The 23092-nt window shown below is 34.0% G+C and overlaps 2 protein-coding genes and 1 long non-coding RNA gene across 11 annotated transcripts; 2 read left to right on the forward strand and 1 right to left on the reverse strand.

The window, feature by feature from the left end:
• Positions 1 to 1056: 1056 nt before the first annotated feature.
• On the reverse strand, positions 1057 to 8723 carry LOC105137480 (uncharacterized). 5 transcript variants are annotated; one of them, XM_011043229.1, is made up of 10 exons: positions 8219 to 8722; positions 6861 to 7594; positions 5232 to 6303; positions 5132 to 5144; positions 4279 to 4540; positions 3975 to 4181; positions 2550 to 2723; positions 1881 to 2075; positions 1646 to 1759; positions 1057 to 1528 (listed from the first exon to the last, which is right to left on the reverse strand). In XM_011043229.1, exons 2-10 carry the CDS (start codon positions 7539 to 7541, stop codon positions 1199 to 1201), a joined length of 3048 nt encoding a protein of 1015 aa, XP_011041531.1. In that variant the 5' UTR covers positions 7542 to 7594; positions 8219 to 8722; the 3' UTR covers positions 1057 to 1198. The 5 variants fall into 5 exon arrangements, with proteins under 5 accessions (XP_011041531.1, XP_011041533.1, XP_011041532.1 ...); XM_011043231.1 differs by lacking the exon at positions 5132 to 5144 and having other exon boundaries at positions 5219 to 6300; positions 8219 to 8723; XM_011043230.1 differs by lacking the exon at positions 5132 to 5144 and having other exon boundaries at positions 5219 to 6303; positions 8395 to 8722.
• Positions 8724 to 12552: 3829 nt separating this feature from the next.
• Positions 12553 to 15358, forward strand: LOC105137483 (GDP-mannose transporter GONST3-like). 3 transcript variants are annotated; one of them, XM_011043235.1, is made up of 3 exons: positions 12553 to 12821; positions 13426 to 14563; positions 15220 to 15358. In XM_011043235.1, the coding sequence occupies exon 2, from the start codon at positions 13435 to 13437 to the stop codon at positions 14560 to 14562; it is 1128 nt and encodes a 375-aa protein (XP_011041537.1). In that variant the 5' UTR covers positions 12553 to 12821; positions 13426 to 13434; the 3' UTR covers position 14563; positions 15220 to 15358. The 3 variants fall into 3 exon arrangements, with proteins under 3 accessions (XP_011041537.1, XP_011041536.1, XP_011041535.1); XM_011043234.1 differs by lacking the exon at positions 15220 to 15358 and adding an exon at positions 14734 to 15150; XM_011043233.1 differs by lacking the exon at positions 15220 to 15358 and having other exon boundaries at positions 13426 to 15150.
• Positions 15359 to 15955: 597 nt separating this feature from the next.
• Positions 15956 to 22349, forward strand: LOC105137482 (uncharacterized). 3 transcript variants are annotated; one of them, XR_844594.1, is made up of 6 exons: positions 15956 to 17518; positions 18208 to 18371; positions 18555 to 18632; positions 18727 to 18791; positions 19125 to 19221; positions 22234 to 22349. It is a non-coding gene; the product is annotated as an uncharacterized LOC105137482 (long non-coding RNA). The 3 variants fall into 3 exon arrangements; XR_844595.1 differs by lacking the exons at positions 19125 to 19221; positions 22234 to 22349 and having other exon boundaries at positions 15956 to 17235; positions 17389 to 17518; positions 18727 to 18815; XR_844593.1 differs by lacking the exons at positions 19125 to 19221; positions 22234 to 22349 and having other exon boundaries at positions 18727 to 18815.
• The last annotated feature ends 743 nt before the right edge of the window (positions 22350 to 23092 follow it).

Below are 23092 nucleotides of genomic sequence, written 5' to 3' on the forward strand. Positions count from 1 at the left end.
TCTTACTACTTTCATTTCTTTCAGAATGCACACACTTCATCAGCATTCTCCTTAGGAGTTCTACGATGACTGATGTGTGTGCTTGTGAGGATATATTTTCGAAGGCTGTTGTGCATCTAGCGATTAAGTTTTTTGAAGAAAAAGGTTCAACTTCAGTGCCAATAAATTTGAGCTTTGCTGGGATCTTTGTTTAGCATAGATTAATTTGTCGTCAAATTTGGCATGCAAGGCTTATTGGGAATCGAACACTTGTTCTTGTAGAGACTGGATGACCTGATTTGTCAATATAGAAGACTACATTTTGCCTCTAATTTTGCTTCTCATGCCGCATAAAGCTGTTGAAGAACTGTGAGATGCAAATCTGGTAAATATTCTGCATTTCTGTACTTTGCTGGATTTTCCTCAACTTTGTAAAGTTCAACTTTTACTAATATCTGTGAAGTTACGAGCTGTTATGCTAATGGGAATATTTCTTTTGGGATTCTTGGCAGGTCCAAGAAAAGATGAAGAAATGGTTTGCATGCCATTCTCACAGTATGGGATGTACTTTCTGGTCTATAGAATCCTCTTTGGTACTAGAGATTATCTTATTCCTTGATGAACTTTAAGCCACTCGATATGAATCCTACATACAAAAATTTGATGCAATCGCAAGCTGCAGTCGCTCCTGATTAACCTGGCTAAAATTTTTATTAAGAAAAAATGAAATGAAGAAAATTTGATGAACTGGTTGGATATTTGCACCTGTGAACCGTGGCTTTTACCCCTCTTAAAAAGCTCCTTGAACTCTTCCTAAAAGAGTATCTCAAATATAAATAAATAAATAATCACCAGACTCATTAATCTCCTTCCCTTCAACTTTACCAGGCTAGTTTCTTGTTTTCATATTAAAGTTTCTTGCTGGTTAAATCTTTGATTAATAACTTCCATCATCACTTTTTCTCAGAAGAATCTCTTAGATTAGTTTTTGTTCATAAATAAAGTTGTCTTTAGACTTCAACTTTTGAGATTTCAGGTTTAGCTCACGTAGAGATGTGATTGGCTCGGAACTCAGACTTGCAAGTGATAACTGGAAAATTTATTGTTGCATGCTCTACTGGAATCACCATACAAAATTCACTGACGTCAGTTAACTGAACCAACCCGCTCAAATTCCATGCGTGTATACACCATATGCATATGAGAGAATTGAGGGAGACTATTCACCATCCTTCCATACTTCCCGGAGGAGTTGGTATCTAACAACTTTGCGGCCCGCCTTTCCCTTCTGCATCCAATTCCATGCTGTCGAAGCGGGAAAAACCTTGGAGTTTTCAATGATAGAAGTCATAGGTGAATCCAACTCATCAAGTTCATCATCACTAGTGTACGACTTTCTAAGCATTGCTGATCTACTCCTCTGCAGAGTTTGGCTTCCCAACTCTCCTATAATGTTTGTTAGAGACGCTGCAGGAGGTGGGGAATAGATTGTGGGAACAGCAATTCGTGGAAAGTTTGTGAGAGACTCCTCCCCAGCTTCAGCAAAATCCTATATCAATATGAAGGCCAAAAAAAATGAGTGAGTTTATTGCATATTTAAGAAATGGGAAAGCAGATGTCTCCTTTTGTTTTCGAAAAAGCAATGGCTTCTTGGGGATGGGATAACCTCAGAATCCAGGGCCTCAAAAATGGTCTCTGGGATTGGGTCGGGGTTGAATTCATCTGGGACAAAATTGTTAAGAACCCTCTTGATCATCGGAGCATCAAATGAAGGGCATACCTTCAGAAAATCAAATTTAAACAACGAAAATGGAGAATGTCATTTATAGAGAAGAAAAAATCTAACAAGAGGGGAGGGATCGAACAGGGACAACTTATCACTGAAAATATTTCGGATTTACCTCTTTTCTAGTGGACCTATCTGCAAGCATTTCAAATGGAAGCATCATGAGATCACTCAAAGCATTCAGAAGGTGGAAAGCCTTGAAGGATGTCTCACTTACACGCCTAGTGCTACAAAGTTCATCCTTCTCTTCTGAAGAGTCACTATCATCAATACCAAATAAATCCGTGAGCCATCTGGACCAATTTCCAACCTGGTGACATGAAGACAAGAAAGCAAGATCCTTTCATCATGACAGAGAAAAATAAACTAATACAGTTGATGTGATTTATGGTGTTAAACAATAAGCATCCAGAAAACTATTTTGCAAGTATATAGCGCCAACGTAAAGAACTGATCCTGCATTGGAAAGAAGCATACATTTATCACAAACTTTAGCAGATTTCTTACATGCTTTCAGTAGCTACTACTAAGTGCCAGATACTTTTCTGATGGAAGAAGCACGCAAACAGAGTACTACCCAGTGAACAGTCCAACGGATACCCAGAAAGATCAATTATCCAGAGTTAGATTCTTTTGAATATTTTCTCAGTGGTGAATTCTGTGAATAAAGCTTTTTGTAGGAAAATAGGTTACTAGTGTTGCACACACTGACCACGTGATAATATTGCACAAATCAATTTCAATGACTGCATGCAGCCTGAGGCAACAAGTGTCTATTACTCACAGCATTTTTCAATTGTGCACCAGCCCCAAAGCTTGAATTTCCAGCTGGGATTGGAAGAACCTTAGGATCACTGATTGGGTCGGAAACAGGATCTGTCGGCATCTCTTCAGCTGATTCACGAAGTATAGCATTGAACATGGCCACATCTAATCTACTCACCAACTGTTCCATCACCTAGAAAACAGAACTGCAACTGTCACATTTCTATGGTTCTACCAGACAACTTCCCAAATTATCATAGTGCCAAAATAAATTACACATGATAGAAATACATGCATAGATATTCAAGATGAAAAACATGGAACTATTATGTCTTAAAAAGGAAAAAAAGGTGCATGGAAATCAAGTAATTGGTAGAAAATAAGATTAACAAAAGCCAGTACAACAGCTTCTGTTGTTGGAAAATGATCAATATGCAGCCTCTTTTTGGAATTTGATCAACAAGATACCTTTTCTTATATTAAAGTTCAGCACACTTTCTTATAGTAAATAAATCGATACACCATGTTTCTTCTTCATAAGAGTTCATAACACTGCATTTTCTTGTGGGAAATAGGAATTACATGCTATAATGCAAGACTAAAGAAAAGCAAAGGAAGAAAGTTCAAATAACAACAATGTTGCAGCTGTGTGATCATAAAATGAAAGCTAAAACAATATATGAACTTAGAATAAATAAGTGTTCAGAAATCAACATTCTGCCTTATCATATGGGATATAGATCAGGGCACCACTTTCCGTTACAAGAAGAAGATCAACATGCTCTCCATTTTGATAGGAAATGTAACTGATACACTTATGAATACATTAATTTCCTTAAAAACTGGATAGATCAAAAGAACTATAGGAAAGTAAGAGGGTTCAGAGTAAGCATCTATTCCTTGACCATTCAGCAGGTCACTGTAAATTTCAATCTTTTCATCAAGTAAATTGGCTGAAACAATATCCCTAGCTCAAAACTATCCAGCTAAGAATGTGAACAAACATAACATCACTGATCTAAAATTATGTAGCAAAGTTCATTTAATTCAAGGATTTGGATTGTTCTTCAGCGATGTTAAAAACATTTCAAGGCAGGTATCTTGCTGCAGATTGCATTCACACCTCGTGAATTGGAGCACTAATAGTTATAAGAAATGAAACAATGGTGCTACCATATATTATATAATTTATATACCTTGAGGGTACTTGTTATTTCATTAACTAAAATCATTTGGACCAGAATATGTTGTTGATGGGACTAAATCAAGCATCATGCAAATAATAAAATGGATTTATGATTGTCAACACAATTTGACATAGATTATATCCCTTGAAATGCATGAAGACAGAAAATTCAATTCCACTTAGAAAACAACAACGAATTATTTAAGGAGTTTTACTCTAATATGAATTAAGGAGATCACCATTTTAAGTATAACATACCAATCTTGACAGCACAGGCAAGCAACCACATTCATGACCCCCAGCTCGAACAGGACAAAGCCTTTCACATGCATCCCTGAAAGCCTTCTTCCATAAATCAATAGCAAAATTTCCCTGTTCTTGATCACCCAATCCATGCCTCTTAGCATGGGTCTTCCTGGAGTTTGAGCTCTTTACAGCTGTGGATTGCATATGTGGCGTCAGAGTCTGAAATGCATAATCAAAAACCAATATAAGCACATTCAGCTACACTAAATCCTCATGATCAAGGACCTCAATTGCTCAGCAATGAAGAAGTAGAGACCTGCCACCAAACCGACTCAACAATTCGGGAGAAGATCCAAGCTTCAACCTTCTCTAATGCTGCTATATATGGTTGAGGTTCTGCCCATTCATCGAGACTTTCTGTTTTATTAGTTTTCTCTCCTTCAGTTAGAGTTGACTCCTGCCTGCCCTTTGGACCTCCATTATTAATGCTGGATGGTACTGAAGCAGGTTGCAACTTCTCAACGGCTTGGCTTACAATTGCTCTTAGCACAATCGAATTTGACAACCAGAAAGTTAACCTGATTATAGGAGATGGAATTTTCAACATAATGTCGAAATGAACATAAAGCTTTTGATAAATCCAGGGAATATTTAGGAAAATGATGAATAATTTATCAAGCGGAAAGAAGAAAGTTTCCTAAATGGAACCCATTCCATGGTGAAATTAAGTTATCCCATGATATTACTGAATCATTTCCATCACTGTAAAGACAAATATCACTGGTTTTAGTGTCGCTAGTTATTGGTGCATCTACTATAGATTTTGTAAACCATGATCAACATTTCCATCCATAAAGGTTATTGTCAACTAAAATCAGTTGAAATTAATTTGCTAGGTTTGTGGAAGGAGACGTTACCTTGGAACATTTCCATCCATAATGGTTATTGTCAACTAAAATCAGTTGAAATTAATTTGCTAGGTTTGTGGAAGGAGACGTTACCTTGGAACATTTCCATCCATAATGGTTATTGTCAACTAAAATCAGTTGAAATTAATTTGCTAGGTTTGTGGAAGGAGACGTTACCTTGGAACATTTCCATCCATAATGGTTATTGTCAACTAAAATCAGTTGAAATTAATTTGCTAGGTTTGTGGAAGGAGACGTCAACTTGGAACATCATTTCCATCCATAATGGTTATTGTTAACTAAAATCAGTTGAAATTAATTTCCTAGGTTTGTGGAAGGAGACATTACCTTGGAACATCATTTCCACATGCTTTAGAAACCAAAATTAATCCTGAGATGATAGCTCTAGCTGCATTTGCCCTCTTGGCCCAGGACCCTGCCTTGCAAGCATAAAGATAGAACCTTGAAAGGCGCCTTGCTGGGGCTAGGACCTTATTTATAGAACTCCCATGCTCAGCAACAACTGAGTAAAGGCCAACCTCAACAGCTGCAGCTTCCATCAATTCTTCCTCAAGCATTTCAACTTTAGACTCCAGTTCAACTTTGTTTCCTGAAAAGTTGCCTTTTGTTTCTTCTTCCCTTTTACTTTGTTCATAAATCATGTCAACTTTATTAACATTTTCAGCAAGATCAATTTCCTTTTCCTTCTCCATCAACTGGGACTTTATTTTAGAATTTCCTTGCTCAGCAAGGCCATCCTTGGCAGCAGCTCTGCTTAACTCTTCCTCGAGTATTTCAACTTTAGAATTTGATTCACCTTGGTTGCCATAAGACCCTTTTGTTGATTTTTCTCTTTCACTGCGAGGATAGCCCTTGGCACCTTTATTAACATTTTCAGAAATATTAATCTTCTTTGGCTTCTCTATGAATTGGCTATTGATGAAGGAATCCTCACCCTCAGCTGAGTTAAACTGTAATTGAACGGACTTCAGATGCTTCAGTTTATCTCGACGGGTGGCACCCTGCACTCCAATTGCTGTTCTGTTGAGTGCAAGAGTATTGCTCCTTAATTTGGCTTGCTTTTTTGATGCTTCTTCAGGTAATTTACCAGGAAATTTTTCCTCTAGAGCAGGTTTCTTTAACTCTAAAATAACTGTACCCTGTCCCTTGTCATCCAGCTCCCTTTTCTCTTTCACATCCATAAGATCATCTTTTAAATTATCTGTTGTAGCATTCTCTAGTCCATTTATTTCATATCTCCAGGGTTTTCTATCAGCATCTTGTTTAGTTTGAAACTCTCCCGCGCCTCCATTCGGATGTTTGAATTCTTGAGCAGCTGATTTCGCTTCTAGATTTGAAGGCGCTCCACCTGAGGGCAATGCAGGCTCCCCGTCAATCCTTCTTGTGCCAATGTTTGCTGTTCCTGATCCCTTCTGCAAGTTAAGGCAACTGGTAATTAAGTTCACAAGGAAATGGCAAAGCTTCATGCTGGCAAATATCCATGCCAGCAATATGTGATAAACATGATGAGAGGAAATAAACTTCACAAATATGGATAACGTGAAAATACATGAATAGAATGAACTATAAATTGACTAATATCACCAAAAGCTGCGAATAAGGATGACTAATTGAAATTGAATCCATTCAGTGCTACAAAGCTATCTTCAACAAGTAGAAAATGAGGATATGCCCACTGGATGGGAATGCACATGGAGCTTGGTCGTAGTTGGTGGTATAATACACCAAACTAGCTGGCATATGGATCCTGCGACACTATGCACTATCATACACCAAATCCACCTTCGTATAATATATTATGAATTTAAAAAATGGGATTTAATGACAATCGATAAATTAGAGTTCCAAATCCATTCTAGTTTTATCCCGCTAAACGAAAGATCTTAATTTCCAGTCACGTATCCATACCTTTAGTATTGTAAAGAAATTAAATAAAGATGAATCAAAGAATAAAGAAATTAAAGAGTACCTTGTCAGATTGACCTGGTGAACCTCTTCTAGACTCCAATGCAGAAGAGGAAACGGGTAGCGATGAATGTGAGGAACCATCGTTGTCGTCGTCAGTAAATGAGGCAATCTCAACTTCATCATCATTCCCTTCATTTGTCACTTCTGAAACAGTTTCACTTCCATCCTTGTCTAGTGACACTTGTCTTGACAAGCCGGACCTATCTCTATCAAATGGTTGAATATTTACATAAAGAAATGCCGGCACCATGCTCCTAGAAGACTTCTTGAATTGAATTGGGGCATTTATGGTTACAGCATCCATGATGATTCCATAATCTGCAAGGTTTATGACTGCAGATCCCAAGAGTTGACCTTTCATTGCCTTGTCCTTTCGAGATTCATACACGTTAAACTCCAGGTAGTTCTTCAGGAAACTGTCTCGGGCAGTGCCTTTTCTGGATACCTCCTTGCATAAAGTAGCTGAAAGCCTAAAAGACTCACTGAATTCCACTCTCCCATCTCCAACATTAGAAGTGAAGGAACCAGAACTCTGATCACCATTTTCCCATTGAAGCAACAAGGATTGTGCAGATTTGAGAGACTGTGATGGGGGCCAAGGCTTGATTTCTTGTACAAGAATGAGGTAATCAAGCTGCACTGAAGAACCTTTTCTGTTCTTTGATCTAAGCCCAAGAACCATTTTTTTATGAAGAATACGTGTTTTTCTCTTAACGGGTCTAGTCAATCACATACCTGTACATTGATCAAACCTTATGCAATTACAAGTCAACACAAAAACACCCAGAATTCAGCAAACATACTCAAAACAAGCACACAAAAAAAAAGATGAGAAAAACAAAATCCAATTTCAAATAATCATGTAATGCATGCGGGTGATTGAAAAAACAAAAAAGGAAAGAAAATGGAGTGTTGAGCTTATATGGAAAGGAAGAAAGAACGGCATAGAGAACGTGGGCAGGTCTCAACATTGCAGGTTAATTTGAGAATATGTGACCCACCATATGCATGCACTCGAAATTATAATATTACTCCATATCCCCGAAGAGGGCCTCCACAAATAATAACAATAATAAAGGCCAATTAATGAAGAAGAATCTCCCAGTTCATTTCAGGAGAGAGAGAGAGCCAGAGGGTAGGAAAACAAGAACGGTACTCCAACCCTTGAGAAGAGAATTGATGAAAGAAAATGCAATATTTTCAACACAAGTAAGAGAAAAATGAAAAAAAAATCAAGATGAAAACAAATAAATATTACTAGAATCCGTTGAATGGTACACGAGCATCAGAACAGAGAGAATCCAAGACAAGAAGAGCAGACAGCCACACACTTCATCATGACATTAAAGTAATGCTTACTAGTCATATTTAAATCATCGTCATCGTCATCGTCATCCTCATCAGATCCAGATAAAAGATAGTCAAAGAACGATCAATCAAGACAATGCAATCAGTAAACAAGAACCAAAGTAGTAAAGACCAGAATTAAGTAACAAGATGGGCATTATTCGGCGCACAAGGTAGTGCTAGAGTACCTTCCTTGCAGCACATGAAGCTGAACAACGAGATGGTTGGGTGCAGAGGAATCAAGAAACACAAAGACAGTTGTCGTAGTTGCTGGTGAAAGCTAAGAATGTTGTTTGTTTGTGAGATATTTATGAGTTCAGGTTTTAGTCAGTGAGTCAAATGTGAAAATCCTCCTGTGTGAAAATACCGAAACCTTGAGGAAAGCAAAGGTCGCAAGAACAGGAAAGGAGCATGTCCAAACAACTGCCCAGAAAAAACAACCATGCCTGGTTTAACCAGGAGCGAACCGCGTCATCCATCAGTCAACTCAACTTATCTTTTCTTTTTTTGTTGGGCCATTCGCTTTTTACTAATTAAGCTAAGTACCCTCTTTTTTATTCTTCTTTTCAGGTGTGCCATTCAAACAGATATTTGTCTAAATTTAATTTTTTTATTAAAATTATTTTTTAATATTTTAATATATTAATAACAAAAATAAAAAATATATTATTTTAATAAATTTTTAAATAAAAAATTTTAAAAAATAATCATTACAAGTTCAGAGCTGTTAGTACCGATCAAGCGTGGCATTCTAGAATAAAATTTTCACCTGCTGTAAATACAGCTGTAAACAATGGTAAATCATATTTGATGGGAGTTGAGTAAACAAAAGGGACAAGTGAGGGCATGATGAGTTGTCAATTTATTTGTGGGGTCTAAATTGGTAGGTTGTCATCATTGTATCATAGAAAATATTCTGTTATAGGTAGGATTAGGTAATGATTATTTTTTAAAATAATTTTTTATTTTTTAAAATTTATTTATAAAATCAATATTTTAAAACAATTAATAAAATATTACAGTGATTTTTAAAAAAATAGTTTTTTTTAAGCATATGTGGCAGCAAAATCTAACATGCTTGCACCGGTTGTAGTAGCAGACAAGCATTGAGAAGAAAATAAGGAAAAGTCTTTGCCTGAAATTAAGATAATTAAAAAATATAAATAACTTGTCTGTTCAGAAATCAAGTATAAATGATTAATTGTTCGGACAAAAATAACAACCACCTAACATTATCTTCTACTTATGTTGAATTATCTAGGATGTTTAATGTTAGGTGGGAAAAGAGGGGGAAAAACAAAGTTGATATTTAATCAATACATGCATGTCAGTATATTTTATTTATTTTTCATGGTATAATACAAAAAGGTTTTGGAATACGATGCAAATTAATTTTTTTTAAATTTAAAAATAATGTTAAGAGAGTGATGCTTTTTTTTACATCATCATTAAATTCAATAAAATGGTTTAATTTTAAAATATGTCAACTCTATTTTTTTTCAAACTTAAATTTTAAATTAAATTAGATAAGAGCTAATTTAAAATAAATTATTTAATTTATTAGATTTAAATACAATTTAAATTACCAATAAAAACATATCATGATTTTTGAAAAAAAATTATAATAATAATTTTATTTTTTTATATTAAGATGATGTCAAATTATACTAACATTGATCACTCTGCAACCTAATTCATGGAGTTTATAAGTTTAATAATTTTGTTATTTAAATAAATTATTTTTATTTAATTTTATAATAACATTAGATGATTGCATCAATCCTAGAAACATATTTATTTAAAATTATGATAATTTTATATAAAAAAAACCATAAACTTTATTTTTCAACTAGATCAATATTTAAATAAAAGTAATATATATATATATATATATATAAGGACCATAAACTATAATAAAATAAATGGTCATCAGATGGAATATCAAATCAACATTAGAATTTTTGTTTTAAAACTATAATAATCTTATAAAAAATAAAACAAAACAAATTATAAAACTCAATTATTAATTAGTCAAATATCAAAAGATGAATAAAAAAATAAATTTGTATAAAAAAAAGTTAAACTCACCATATTTTTGTCAACAAGTTTACGAACTCTCTAAGATTCAATAATATTTTTTTAAAATTATATTTTAAATGTATGATAAAAATAATGAATCATCACGCAACCAAGTTCAATAAAAAAACAAAACCTTGTTAAACTTGCAAATTAAGATAACCAAGGTTATTTCGTTAAATTTACAAACTGGTTATAGACTCTATAAAATTTAATTATCTAATATTTTTTAAATAATTTTTATTTAATTATTTTTTTAAAAAAATAAACTATATCACGATACTAATATTTTTTTATATGAACTCAATATTGAAATATTTTTTTGATATTTTAATAAATATATATATAAAATAAATTAAAATAAATTATCAACTTTAAATATTCATAAATACATCATATAAGAACTAAAATAAAAAAAATTGACAACCAAAGGGAAACAAAGATCAAAATAAAAAAAAATTATGAATTATTATTGTAACCCATAATATTAACAGCTTTATACTTCACACTATTATAATTTACGACGGCAGCACCGAATGTGATTTTTTCCATATCTTTTAGCTTTGTACTTGATACCTGCAACACCTTAAGCACCAAAACAAGACATTTATATTTAACGTGGAAAAGAAAAATGAAAATAATAAAAAGATAATATGGGTTGAAAACAAATCACAAAACAATTAAACAAGGATGTGTACAAAATGTAAAAGAAATAAAGGAATGAGAAATCAACTCAAATAAGCTGTAACAATTCAGCGAGGAATTGAAAAATTATTCGACGCTCTACTTGAAAACAAACAGTACTAAATAACAAATCCAGTTTTCGAGGACAAGTAAGAACAATTTATTGTTGAATAATTTAACACTTGAAAACTTAGCTCGAAAGTAAACAAGATTCGTGTCAGCATCGAACATGAAAACAATTCATATCAATTTTATTGTTGAATATTATATTGATTACAAATTTACCTTTATAATTTATTTTCATATTATTTTATAATTTGAATTGTAAATTTAATAAATTAATCTAAACTAATTCAACGTATTAATATTTTTTAAAGAATATAATTTAATATCTCACATTGCCAAAGGGCGGTCTCGTGAATAGAACTAACTTCCACGTGCTGAGTCACATCTTATGTTTAATGGAACAGGCATTTTCAACTCCTAGGAAACAGAGCAGTTTTTAATTAATTAATTAAAGATTTATTTGATTCTACATTTTAAATTTTTTTAATTTTTAATTTATTTTAAATTAATATATTTTTAATATTTTAAAATTATTTTAATTTTAATATATTAATATTAAAAATAATTTTTTAAAAAATAAAAACATTATTAATATATATTTTAATATAAAAACTTATTTAAAAAATAACCCTAATTACACTCCTAAATAATTAATTTGCAAGCAGGCTGGGCTGCTGCCGTCAGGTTAGTACAAAAAAAGGTATTTTACTTTCTATGCGTATTTTACGGCAACCGTCAGTTTCTCATTACTCCATGCGTATTTTATTTTCTACGCGTATTTTACTGCTACAGTCAGTTCTCTTGGAACATACCACATCTCTTTTAACTCTATGCGTATTTTACATTATATTTTAATGAACTAAAAAAAGGATCATTTCTGTTTTCGGATTACAGTATTTATATTTGAACAGTGCAGTGCATGAATTGAAAAACAAATTCACAAATCACAGCCGTTTGATCTTATGATCATCTCAAACAAAAAAAAATACAGAATAATTAATCATAGCTCGGGAGCCAGCATGCATGTTTATCAAAACAACATTCATTTTCAAACGATTTAAAAAAAATTCCAAATCGGTTAATGTATTAAAAAAATAATATAATAACTTTTTTTCATATTAATTTTAAATTCCGAATAAAAAATATAAAATCCCTTTTTAACTACCAAATCAACTTTTATTTAATATTAATTTATAAAAAAAAATCTATACTACAATCAGCCCTCCTCGTAAATTAATCTTTAAGGATGATAATGGTCCGTTATATTAGTCAAATGTTATTATTTTTATTTTCTCTTTCAATTAAAATTTAATTAATAATATAAAATAGTATGTAATTGTACAGATTCTGAACTCAAAATTTTTTTAAATAAGAGAATATATTAAAAAATAATTTAAATTATTTTAAACTTCTAGATTAAAATAATTATTCTACGTAACCATCCATTCAAAAGAAAGAGATGAATAAATCACAAGAAAAGGAAAGAGAAAAATAAATAAATAAATAAAATGCTATTGTAACACGCAAAGCAACTGCACAAAATAATACTTCAACATCGAGATTTGAGAGTGGCGCGTGGCTCAGCTGGAGCTGTGCACTGCACCGAGCTACCGACCCTCCACAGTCCATACTGGTCCAGTGGAGACTTCAAATGTATAAAATCTCGAATTGAACGTCCCCGATTCAGTTTCATTCTCGCTGCCTAGTGTCTTGCCTGTTGCCCCATCTAAACGCTAACCAGGCGGACACAGTCTCTCTCTGCTCACAGATTGCAAGATCCACACCACAGGTATCTTTTCTTCCTTTCCTTCTTTGATCTGATAATGCACACCCTTTCCTCTTCTGCTTTGTTGCCGGGAAAATGTGGGTTTAGAAATATGCTTTAACTCCCTGTCTGTAGCTTGTTGAAGGCTGGTTATAAACTTGGCAATTCAATACATTAAGTAAAAAACGAGTTGTTCATCAAATTGGAATTCTGGGTTCATTGGCTATTGGTGATTTGTTATGCTTAACCAGTTTCAGATTCAATAACTTGGGTTTTATTCATGTTGACAAATTGAAGTTTTTGGAGTTGGATTTTTGTGTTTTATGGCTCAATTTGAAGTAATTTACTGCTTCTTCGCGGAAACCTAGCCCTTTTTTGCTGTCTCTTATTTTTCCCCCACTCTTTCTCGATTTTAACTGAATTTGTTTCATTGACGGATCTAGATAGATGTTAAAAGATGGTGCTTGTTCACCTTTTCTTTGTGCAATGTACCATAAAAAAGTTCAGGTATTCCTTTTGTTGTTTTGTTAACATGTGGCCGCCTTTGGGATAAAAATCCTGAATTTGAAGGAATGGGATAAAAAATTCTGAACTAACTTTATGATTTCTTCTCCACTTGCTTGATCAGTGTTCTCAGATGTCTGCTGACATGGAGAACCCTAAAGCTGAAGAGGAACAGAAAGGTACAGGATCCGCCTCCCCTGCTAATGAAACCCAGGCAACCTGGTATAGTGGCTTACTCAAGCAAACATCCATCTATGGCATAGCTGCTGGATATTGCATCTCAGCATCCCTGCTCTCCATCATCAACAAGTGGGCCATCATGAAATTCCCCTACCCTGGGGCACTAACTGCATTGCAGTATTTCACTAGCGCTACAGGTGTACTTGTCTGTGGGTGGTGCAAGGTTTTAGAGCATGATTCACTCGACCTTTTGACCATGTGGCGGTTCCTACCTGCAGCTATTATGTTCTACCTGTCACTCTTTACAAACAGTGAGCTCTTATTGCATGCTAATGTTGATACCTTCATTGTCTTCCGTTCATTAGTCCCCATCTTTGTTGCAATAGGAGAGACCTTGTTTCTACACCAGCCATGGCCATCATTGAAGACATGGTTGTCTCTTTCTACCATCTTTGGTGGAAGTGTGCTATATGTGCTAACAGATCTTCAGTTTACAGTTATGGCTTACAGCTGGGCTCTAGCTTATTTGGTAAGCATGACTATAGATTTTGTGTATATCAAGCATGTTGTTATGACCATTGGTTTAAATACATGGGGTCTCGTGTTGTACAACAATCTTGAGGCCCTCTTACTCTTTCCGCTGGAATTGCTTATAATGGGGGAGCTTAAGAAGATAAAGCATGAAATTTCAGATGAGTCGGATTGGCACTCATTTGCGGTGGTTTTGCCAGTTGGTTTGTCTTGTTTGTTTGGTTTAGCCATCTCTTTCTTTGGGTTTTCTTGCCGGAGAGCAATCTCTGCTACAGGATATACAGTTCTTGGTGTGGTGAACAAGTTGTTGACTGTTGTAATCAATCTGGTTATTTGGGACAGGCATTCAACATTCATTGGGACAGTGGGACTTCTTATTTGTATGCTAGGTGGCATCATGTATCAACAGTCCACAAGCAAGCCTAAGGCTGTGCCTGAAGTAAAAGCAGAGCAAACCGATGAAGAACAACAGAAACTACTAGAAATGCAAAGCAACATAGAAAGCAACAATAATGAGAAGGAAGCTACCCAGTCAAATCAGGGAAAATGAGGTAGATTTTTCGTGTATTGACTTCTGGTTAAATATCCGGGTGAAGATTTTCCGATTAGTAAATTGTTCAGATGGCAAATTCTCATCTTAGCAATCTTGATGGTTTGTGCTTGGAAAAAATATTTCTAGTTGGATATTGGGCTTCACCGAAATTACTTCTTTATGCCGCAGAATTTATCCTGGAAAAACAAATTAGGTGGAATGCTACATTCTTGTTAGATTACCTCCAGTTATCTGAATAGTCACAGCAGTAATATTCTGAAGCCCAAGTTCCTGCTGCTTCTGGCTGAATGCATCCAATGAAGCCTGCTAGGTCATATTGATTGTAGTATCTTTTGGGTTACAGAACATGAATTTCTTTTTCACTCCATTCTTTTGCAAATGTTAGTACTTTTGTCAAAGGTAGAACTTCATTCAAAGCCAGACCCTAGCATCTGCCTCCAGCATTATGATTGGCGGGGTTTTGGTCATTGCCTGTATTTCTTGTTTGTTTTTCTTCGTAGCCCACAACCTGTATTTCTTGAAAACAACAATTAGTTGAATCATTTTACTCCCTTCTTCCTTCTTATGGAGCTTCATTTATCTCAATCATAATGTATTAATTTTCTCCAGCTTGGTAAGTGGTATGTATTGACCTGGTGCTGAACGCAAAAATGCAGTGGCACAGACTCGTTTGGTATAGAGGGGGAGGAGGAAAAGGAGTTGAAATGATTAAACATCCAAAATATATCTCTGTTGGGGGACTCTTAACACAATATGACAGAAATCCAGCCGGTTTTAGCATTAATAAAGGATTCTACTTGTGGGATCATCAAATAGCTCATCTTATTACATCTTTTCCTTTGCGGCTATTAATACTGTCAGCTGAGTTATGCCGTTTCTGGAATATTAGGAAAATGCTTAATGAAAGAGAACCGAACATGCCCTAAATGCTCCATTTTTCCAATAAAAACAGAAAAAAGGCATAAGAAAAAAGAACTTCGTGTTCAAATACTGCGTTTTTATCAAGTCGAGAAAGGAAAAGAATTTTTATATTTTTCGAAGATGTTTTTTTATATATATGTTTTTAACCTGTATTTCCATTATATTGTTGCAAGCAACAATGATATGGATCCTACAGCTATAGAATCAAGGAATAATAGGGTGAGATTAAATCTACAAGCCCTGCAATGATGGACTTGTAACAATGGAATAGTAGCAGGTGAAGAAGAAGAAGGTGGGAGTAGACAGAAGGGGAGAGAGAGTCAGAAAGACGAGGAGAAGCTGTCAGAAAGTCTGTTTAATGCCATGCCAACACGTGGCACTACGACAACAAACTCTAAGACTTAAAACGGTGTGTCGCACCAGCAATGCTATAACTATTAAACAAAGCGGTGCGTATTACTCAGAGGTCATCCCTACTTAAATTTCCATCAACCTTTCTGTTCCCTCTTCTCAATCTAGAACCCTGACATGTATTTTTATGGGTTGTTCCTAGATGTCTTCTTTCCTCTGATTTGTTTCTTGATTTGTTGGGCTTATAAGATTCTCTTCTTGCCATTTTGTTTATGTAATAGCCATTCAATATTGTTGCTAATAATCCAGAATTATTGTATTTTCCAGAACCCGAGAATTTTTCTTCCTTCTATCTGATCATTGTCATGTCGATAATCACCGGTGGAAATTGCCATGTTTTAGCTTCAAACTCCCTCTCCCTCTCCCTCTCCCTCTCCCCTCCTTTTCTACTTGGGTTTCTACGATCTTAAACTTCAAACATCAAGCTCCAAGAATTATGAATTCACTGCTTGGTTTAACGTTTCTTAGTTAACATCCTTAACGTGTTTGGAAAAATGTCCCAATGAAACTACTGTTAATAAAACTTGCTAAGAATTGATACTTTTAAGCTTAAACACAAATGCACTCAAGGGCTTTAAAAAATCTTGTTATTTTTAAGCATTTTTTTTTGTAGTACTTATCTTTGGATGTTTTGAGGAGGAGAGGAATGTCAGTCTTGCAAGGGACTTGCAGTGGAACTGGTCAAGCGTCCCAGTGAATATGATTGTATTAAGGTTCTTCTGTTACTGAACAGGGCCTTAGCTGCGAGATCCAAAACACATCTAACATGGAGTGCTACTTTTCATTGACAAATACTTCATAGTTTAGATTGTTTTTACCATTATCAACTAAGTGGCTCACAAACAACTAAGTTTGTTATATGTTTGGATCTAGTTAGGGTTCTGGTGTTTCAAGGATTTATTGGGTAGGGTTAGGTTTAGCATTTCTTTGTTACTGAGAATTTTGTAGATTAGATAGAGATGACTTGTTTTTCTGTTTGGTGTTTTTTTATAGGGAATGAGACTTGCAAAATTAATTAAATTAGGCTCGAAAAAGGTGGAGGTGCTGAGAAATTAGCCACGTAATGCGTGGCTGCGTTGGATGGATAGGTGCTTTTGTGTTTATGTTGTGATAACACTGTGGGTTGCGGGAAAAACTGAAAGAAAGAAAGCGAAGTAGGAGAGATGGTACTTGTGGTTTTTTATTCTGGGTGAATTTTTAAATGCTAACAAAAAAAACTTAACTAAACTTCGTAGACTCACATGCATTGTTTTGCCCAGGCCTTTTTTGGAAGGATTCCTAGATTCGATGATGGCTATTTGGTTATTGCTTATTCTGAAGTTATTGTTAACTCCATTGGTTTGTTTTTGCAATTCATCTCTTGGTGTTTTGTGTTTTTGCTGGATTCCCACTAGGATAACGTGAATGGGAAATCAAAACTTAACCGAATTTAATCGTTACAAGATGAACCATATTGGATATAATGTGTTTTAATATGATTCGGTTTTGCAGATAATTTATATTTTGAAAAGTTAATTGAGCAGCTACAAGAAGCGGCCCTCTGGAAGAAGAAGAGTCATACAAAGATGATCTAGTTGAATTGTCAGGCGAGGAAGATGCAGAACTGAATGCTGAAATGAACGTATGCATTTTTTTTTCCTGCCCCTTTCTGTTTTGTTAAGAATAAAATGCTCTATATACTCTTATAGTTACCAAGGAAAGGAAAACAAAATATCCCCTTGTTTAGAAGCTTCCTTTGTTACTGTTTTATCGACATGTCATGTTATGTTGTGTTGTTGTGTGTCTGCATGTTGTGTTGTTTGCAACTATAGGATAATAGGTCCCACCTGCAAACTCACACATGGAAATGGTCATATGGTTTTGTTTGGGTTATAGTTTTCTGTTACGTAATATCTTACAATAAATTTTGACGAGCTTGACTTACCTGCTAAAAATGGAAGAGTGGATCCAGCTTTCTAAATGTTTTCGCGCAATACAGAGATACAAGCATAATAGGATAGTACCAGTGTAAGAACTTTATCTTCACTTGATTTAGAAGTTGAGGGGAGCCCAACTTTGGGTCCTGGATATGGCCTTCAGTGACTTTTTCTTAGATGGTCACGATCACTGTTCTTACAATTAGAACTATGTCTTTCATTGGCTCATCCTGTGTTTCCCTTGCTGCTTAGTTGCAGTAATCTAATCTGCAATAGTGGCACCAGTAGGAAGGGGGAGGGTTGGAGGCTCAAATTTCACCTTTGAAAAATACACACATTTATGCCAATGTTAACATATAAAAATCACTGCTGATATGTATAGATGTGCTTGCAGGATGAAGTGACAAAACCCAAGCAGGATGAGGATGTAGGAGTTGAGGAAGATCAGGAAGAGAATGTTTCTGAAGACCACCATGGTCCACTGAAATCTGGTGATGGTGATGAGGACATAGATATATGGAGTTCATTTAGAAGTGAATTTTAGTTATTATGCTTAAGGTGGGAGAGGAGTCTTGTTCATATTGCTTTTTGGTCATTTTTCCCTTCTCCAACGCATTCCATGCATTTTTTTTGTTTCATCTCTTGCTTCTGTTTTGCATCTATTGCATGTTATCATGGGGCGTCTTATCTGTTTGTTCTTAAGTTGTGTGATGGCTTAAATCTCTTATGCTTCCCGAGCAGGCTCGATATGAAGCTTTAATGAGGCAGGAAGAGCTGCTTGCTTACATAGATAGTCAAGAAGAAGCTGAGTTCCACCGGGTAGGGGGAGATTGGTCTCTGTTTAATTCTATTTAAGGAGTTTATTTTTTTGCTTTTTACAATGTGGCTAACAATGGTTCTTCCTGCATATCAGGAAAAGTAGTTGTGCTGGTAAAGCTTTTTTATGCCAAGGGAGAGAGTATATGGCGCTCTTGTTTGGTAATCAAATGTGTTGTTTCTATACGAATCCTCCAGAAAATATGCTCTTGAGCCCAAATCGAAGTGCATTTAAGTGAGAGATCTTAGAGCAGAGAAATAAAATGGGGCAATTAGAGAATAAGAGTGCACTAATTAAAAATAACTCAGGGCATCTCTGTTAGTTGAAGTGATCGATACTCGAGATATAAGACAATAAAATTTAAAATGGCGAGTCTTACAACAAAAGAGATGACATAGAAGAAAAAAGCAGATTGCAGAAAACAATCAATTATGCCAAGCAAAGTTCTCTCTATGTGCCGCATAAGGTCTTGTTAATTTAATTTTCTATGGCAGTGTGGAACTTTGGATACACCTTCGAGATCTCAGGTTAATCGTGACTGAACAGCACTGTAGGGGATGGGAACCATCTCAGAGAATTAAATATCTTAAGGTAAGATGATTCCAGCTACAAAAGCCTTGGCCAATGATTTTAATCTTATTTCTCCAAGCCAACTTAGTAAAAGGATGGAAAAACACTAAATCTGTCAACCTCTTGAGGCATATAGTTTTCAGAATGAGCTTGTTGAACAAGGCAATGCAAACGAAAAAGTTCTACGGAAAATCTTCCTAGTAGAAATAGCATTTGATGCAAGGATGTCATTCTGTGAAATCACAACACTTGGCAAGTTCATCATACATCACTTGGCACGGGTAGTTTGTGAGATTTTGTGTGTGTATAGACTTTTCCTTTGTATTAATTGAAATCATTCTTGGGAGAGACCGGGGGACATCTTCAGGTTTATAATCTTGAAGTTCATTATTGTTAGAAATTGCCCTCCCAAATCTTGAAGCAATAGCTGTAGATGAGAGACCAATCTGTCATCACACGAAATGAACTGTGCATGAAGCTGTTAGGGCTCTGAATGGGCACTTCAACATCATGTATGAAAATATTTGAACTGGCCAAAAATAATCCTAAATTAAAGGAAGGACTTGAATATACCTTTGAATAGCCCATCCCACCGTAGATATCCCCAACAATCATGTCTATAACTTGGTTACTTCCCCGGGGACCCAACTCCGGCAACTCATGAAAACTGAGAAAGAGAATGCGTCAGTGTCCACCAACTACGAAAGTATATACAAGGGAATTCATAAGGGCCAAAGATAGGAAAAAACCCGAACTGCTTCTGGCATTTTGTTAATAATTTTCCCAAACCCCAAAGAAGTTCCACCACCAACACTTGTTCTACCAACTCGCTCAAATTTTCCATCTCCATCCACCTGTAGTAGCCCAAAACCGAGTATCAGTTAACATATAAAAACGTTATAGATACATAAAACGAATCATAAACAATAAAGGTAAACTAATCTGATACTGATATGAGTACCTTGATCATGCTAGCTCCAGATCCAATATCAACGAGTAGATAAGGATATAAATCCATCATTATGCACAAATTCCCTCTGACCATTCAAGGATGTGAAAGCTTCATGATTATAAAGCAAAGGCAAGGGAGGGGGGGAAATGATGGCATGGTAGGTAAAAGTTTCCCTCCCTGAACATACGCACGCACAAACAAGGGAAGTCTTCCCTTTGTTGAAGAGGGAATCGAGGCACAGTTATACAATGACATCTACCAACTGCAAATGAATCCGAACAGGAGGAGAAATTTTTGAAACTCTTTCTTTTCTAAGATGGAGGTGCTCGTTTCAATAGTGGCATCAGAATATACCTCTCGCAATACCCTCTACCAAGAATCGGGACCTAGGGAGAGATCTATTACCATATTCTCAAACCTCAAACATAAATCTTCCTTAGGATGGGGTTTACATATGGCAATTTATAATGCAAGTGAGTTGCCGTATATCTTCACGGCTAATGTGAATTATTTTAGTTATTAAATTTATTTTCCCAACAAAAATGAAGCTAGAAATTTTAGTTTTCGAAGTCAAAATTTAAAATTTTCTACTTTTAAGATTGAAAATCTAATTCGTTGAAGGAGGGCCAGAAAAAAAGATTTTATTTGTCGGGGTAGGGCTCCTGCTAGCTCTTTAAGAGTGTGTTTGGTATTGCAGTAGATATTGTGGTTGTGATTTAAAAAAAATTATTTTATAAAAAGTACTTTTAGTTGAGGTTGGTTTAAAAAAATAGATATTTGGTTAAAACTGTGGTTGAAATTGAAGTTGAAGAAAAAGTAATTTTATGTGTTTGGTTAAAAAAACTTTTGAAATTAAAGTGATAAAATAATTTTTAAAAATATATATTAATATTGATAATTTTAAATTTAACTATTATAGAATTAATTACTCCTATTATATCATGAAATAAATAATACTTCATATAAAATATTTTTTTTATTTTATTAAACTATTTATAATTACATTACGTATAAAATTTATTCGATAAGAATTATATTTTTTATAATTTTTTAAGCATGTAACAAAATTAGATAAAATATTATTAAGTATAAAATTGATATTACAGTGCGAGTAAATTTAATTTACTCTATATTAGTTTTTCGAGAAAAAAATATTGTTCACATCACGGTACAAATAAATTTAATTCACTATAAACTAGTTTTTTAAAAATATTAATAAAATTAAAAAATATTAAAAAAATTAACACTTAAAAAAATATTAAAAAAAATATTAAAAAAATTAACACTTAAAAAAATATTAAAAAAATTAACACTTAAAAAACATTAATAAAATTAAAGAATCTTAATAAAATTAACACTTAAAAAAATATTAATAAAATTAACACTTAAAAAATATTAATAAAATTAACATTTAAAAAACATTAATTAAATTAACACTTAAAAAAATATAATAAAATTAAATGAAAAAAAAAAAACAAACAAAATGTATTAACAGTGCAAGTGAATTGCACTGTTCACGTGAACAGTGCAGTTCATTGTGAACACCGCAGTGAATTGCACTGTTCAAGTTAATTGCATTGTTCACTGTACAGTGCAATTAACGTGCACAGTAAACTGATTTTTTTTTTTATCAAAGGGCTGCAAACTGTATTTTAATTAAAACGTAGCTGCAGCCACATAAACAAACGGCATCTAAGTCTGCTCATGGTCATCGAGAACTTTCAAATGATTTTGATGATATTGTGATTGAAGTTTCAGCATGTTTTTGATATTTTTTTTATTATTTTTTTCTCTATTTTTTTATTATAATTTATGCTGTTCATTTAACAAGTTTTTTGAAATGTTATGTTTCTAAATAATAATTTCATGTGTTTTAATCGTGACAATTATAAACTATATTAATTCATCAATTATTTTTAAAATATGTTATTTTGTCATTTTTCTAAGAAAGAATATGCTAATAAGCAAAAATGGACAAAAAAAATCTTTTTTTTTTGGGTCTTGTGAACGTGTGGCTACTGCCTTTGGGATAAAAATTTCTAAACTAACTTTATGATTTGTTCTCCACTTTGCTTGATCAGTTTTCTCTCGGATGTCTGCTGACGTGGAGAATCCTAAAGCTGAAGAAGAACGGAAAGGCACAGGATACTCCTTTTTAGAGAATGTGTGTGTACTTTCGCATAGCTTTAAAAAGAAATTTGAAAAATAACACAGGTTCAAAATTGGGGAAGTAATAAAATTGAATTGTCATGATTTTTTTAAATTGTTAAATAACTGAAAAAAATTATGATGCGAAAAAATGAGAGAAAGTTTTTTTAAAAAAATATACTAAAATTTCAATGATAATATTACCTATACCATTAAAAAATATTAATAAAATTAACACTTAAAAAATATTAATTAAATTAACACTTAAAAAACATTAATTAAATTAACACTTAAAAAAATATAAAAAAAAATTAAATATATAAAAAAAAATAAACTATATTAACAGTGCAAGTAAATTATATTATTCACGTTAACAGTACAGTTCACTGTTAACTTTGCAGTGAATTGCACTGTTCAAGTTAATTGAAAACTCCCTCTCCTGCTTAATGAAATCCCAGCAGCATGGTAGAATGGCTTTCTCAAGCAAACATCAATCTATGCTGTAGCTGTTGGACATTGCATCTCAGCATCCCTGCTCTCCATCATCAACAAGTGGGCCGTCATGAAATGTTTACAGTAAGTTATTTGTACAGAACTAAATAATGCAGTCCTTTTATATTTACAGCTCATACACGATAGATTAGAAAGAAAAAAAAAATTGTCTTGTTATATTAGTTTTTACCTCTAAAATATTATTCTAGCTTCGCCAAGGCCATCGTCGAAGACAGGGCTGTCTTTATCCAACATCTTTGGTGGAAGTGCCCTCCTGTATGCGCTAACAGAATACCGGTT

This window comes from Populus euphratica, unplaced genomic scaffold, assembly GCF_000495115.2.
Source record: "Populus euphratica unplaced genomic scaffold, PopEup_1.0 scaffold81.1, whole genome shotgun sequence".
Lineage (NCBI taxonomy): Eukaryota > Viridiplantae > Streptophyta > Magnoliopsida > Malpighiales > Salicaceae > Populus > Populus euphratica.

Bases quoted from the DNA above. Each gene is read 5' to 3' on its own strand.
- LOC105137480 (XM_011043230.1), bottom strand. From the start codon at position 7,541: ATGGTTCTTGGGCTTAGATCAAAGAACAGAAAAGGTTCTTCAGTGCAG. The intron at 6,304-6,860 runs GTACTCTTTAAT...CTTAACTTGCAG, and splicing joins CACCAGGTCAATCTGACAAG to AAGGGATCAGGAACAGCAAA. The intron at 2,724-3,974 runs GTATGTTATACT...TCTGTTTTCTAG, and splicing joins TGCCTGTGCTGTCAAGATTG to GTGATGGAACAGTTGGTGAG.
- LOC105137483 (XM_011043235.1), top strand. From the start codon at position 13,435: ATGTCTGCTGACATGGAGAACCCTAAAGCTGAAGAGGAACAGAAAGGT.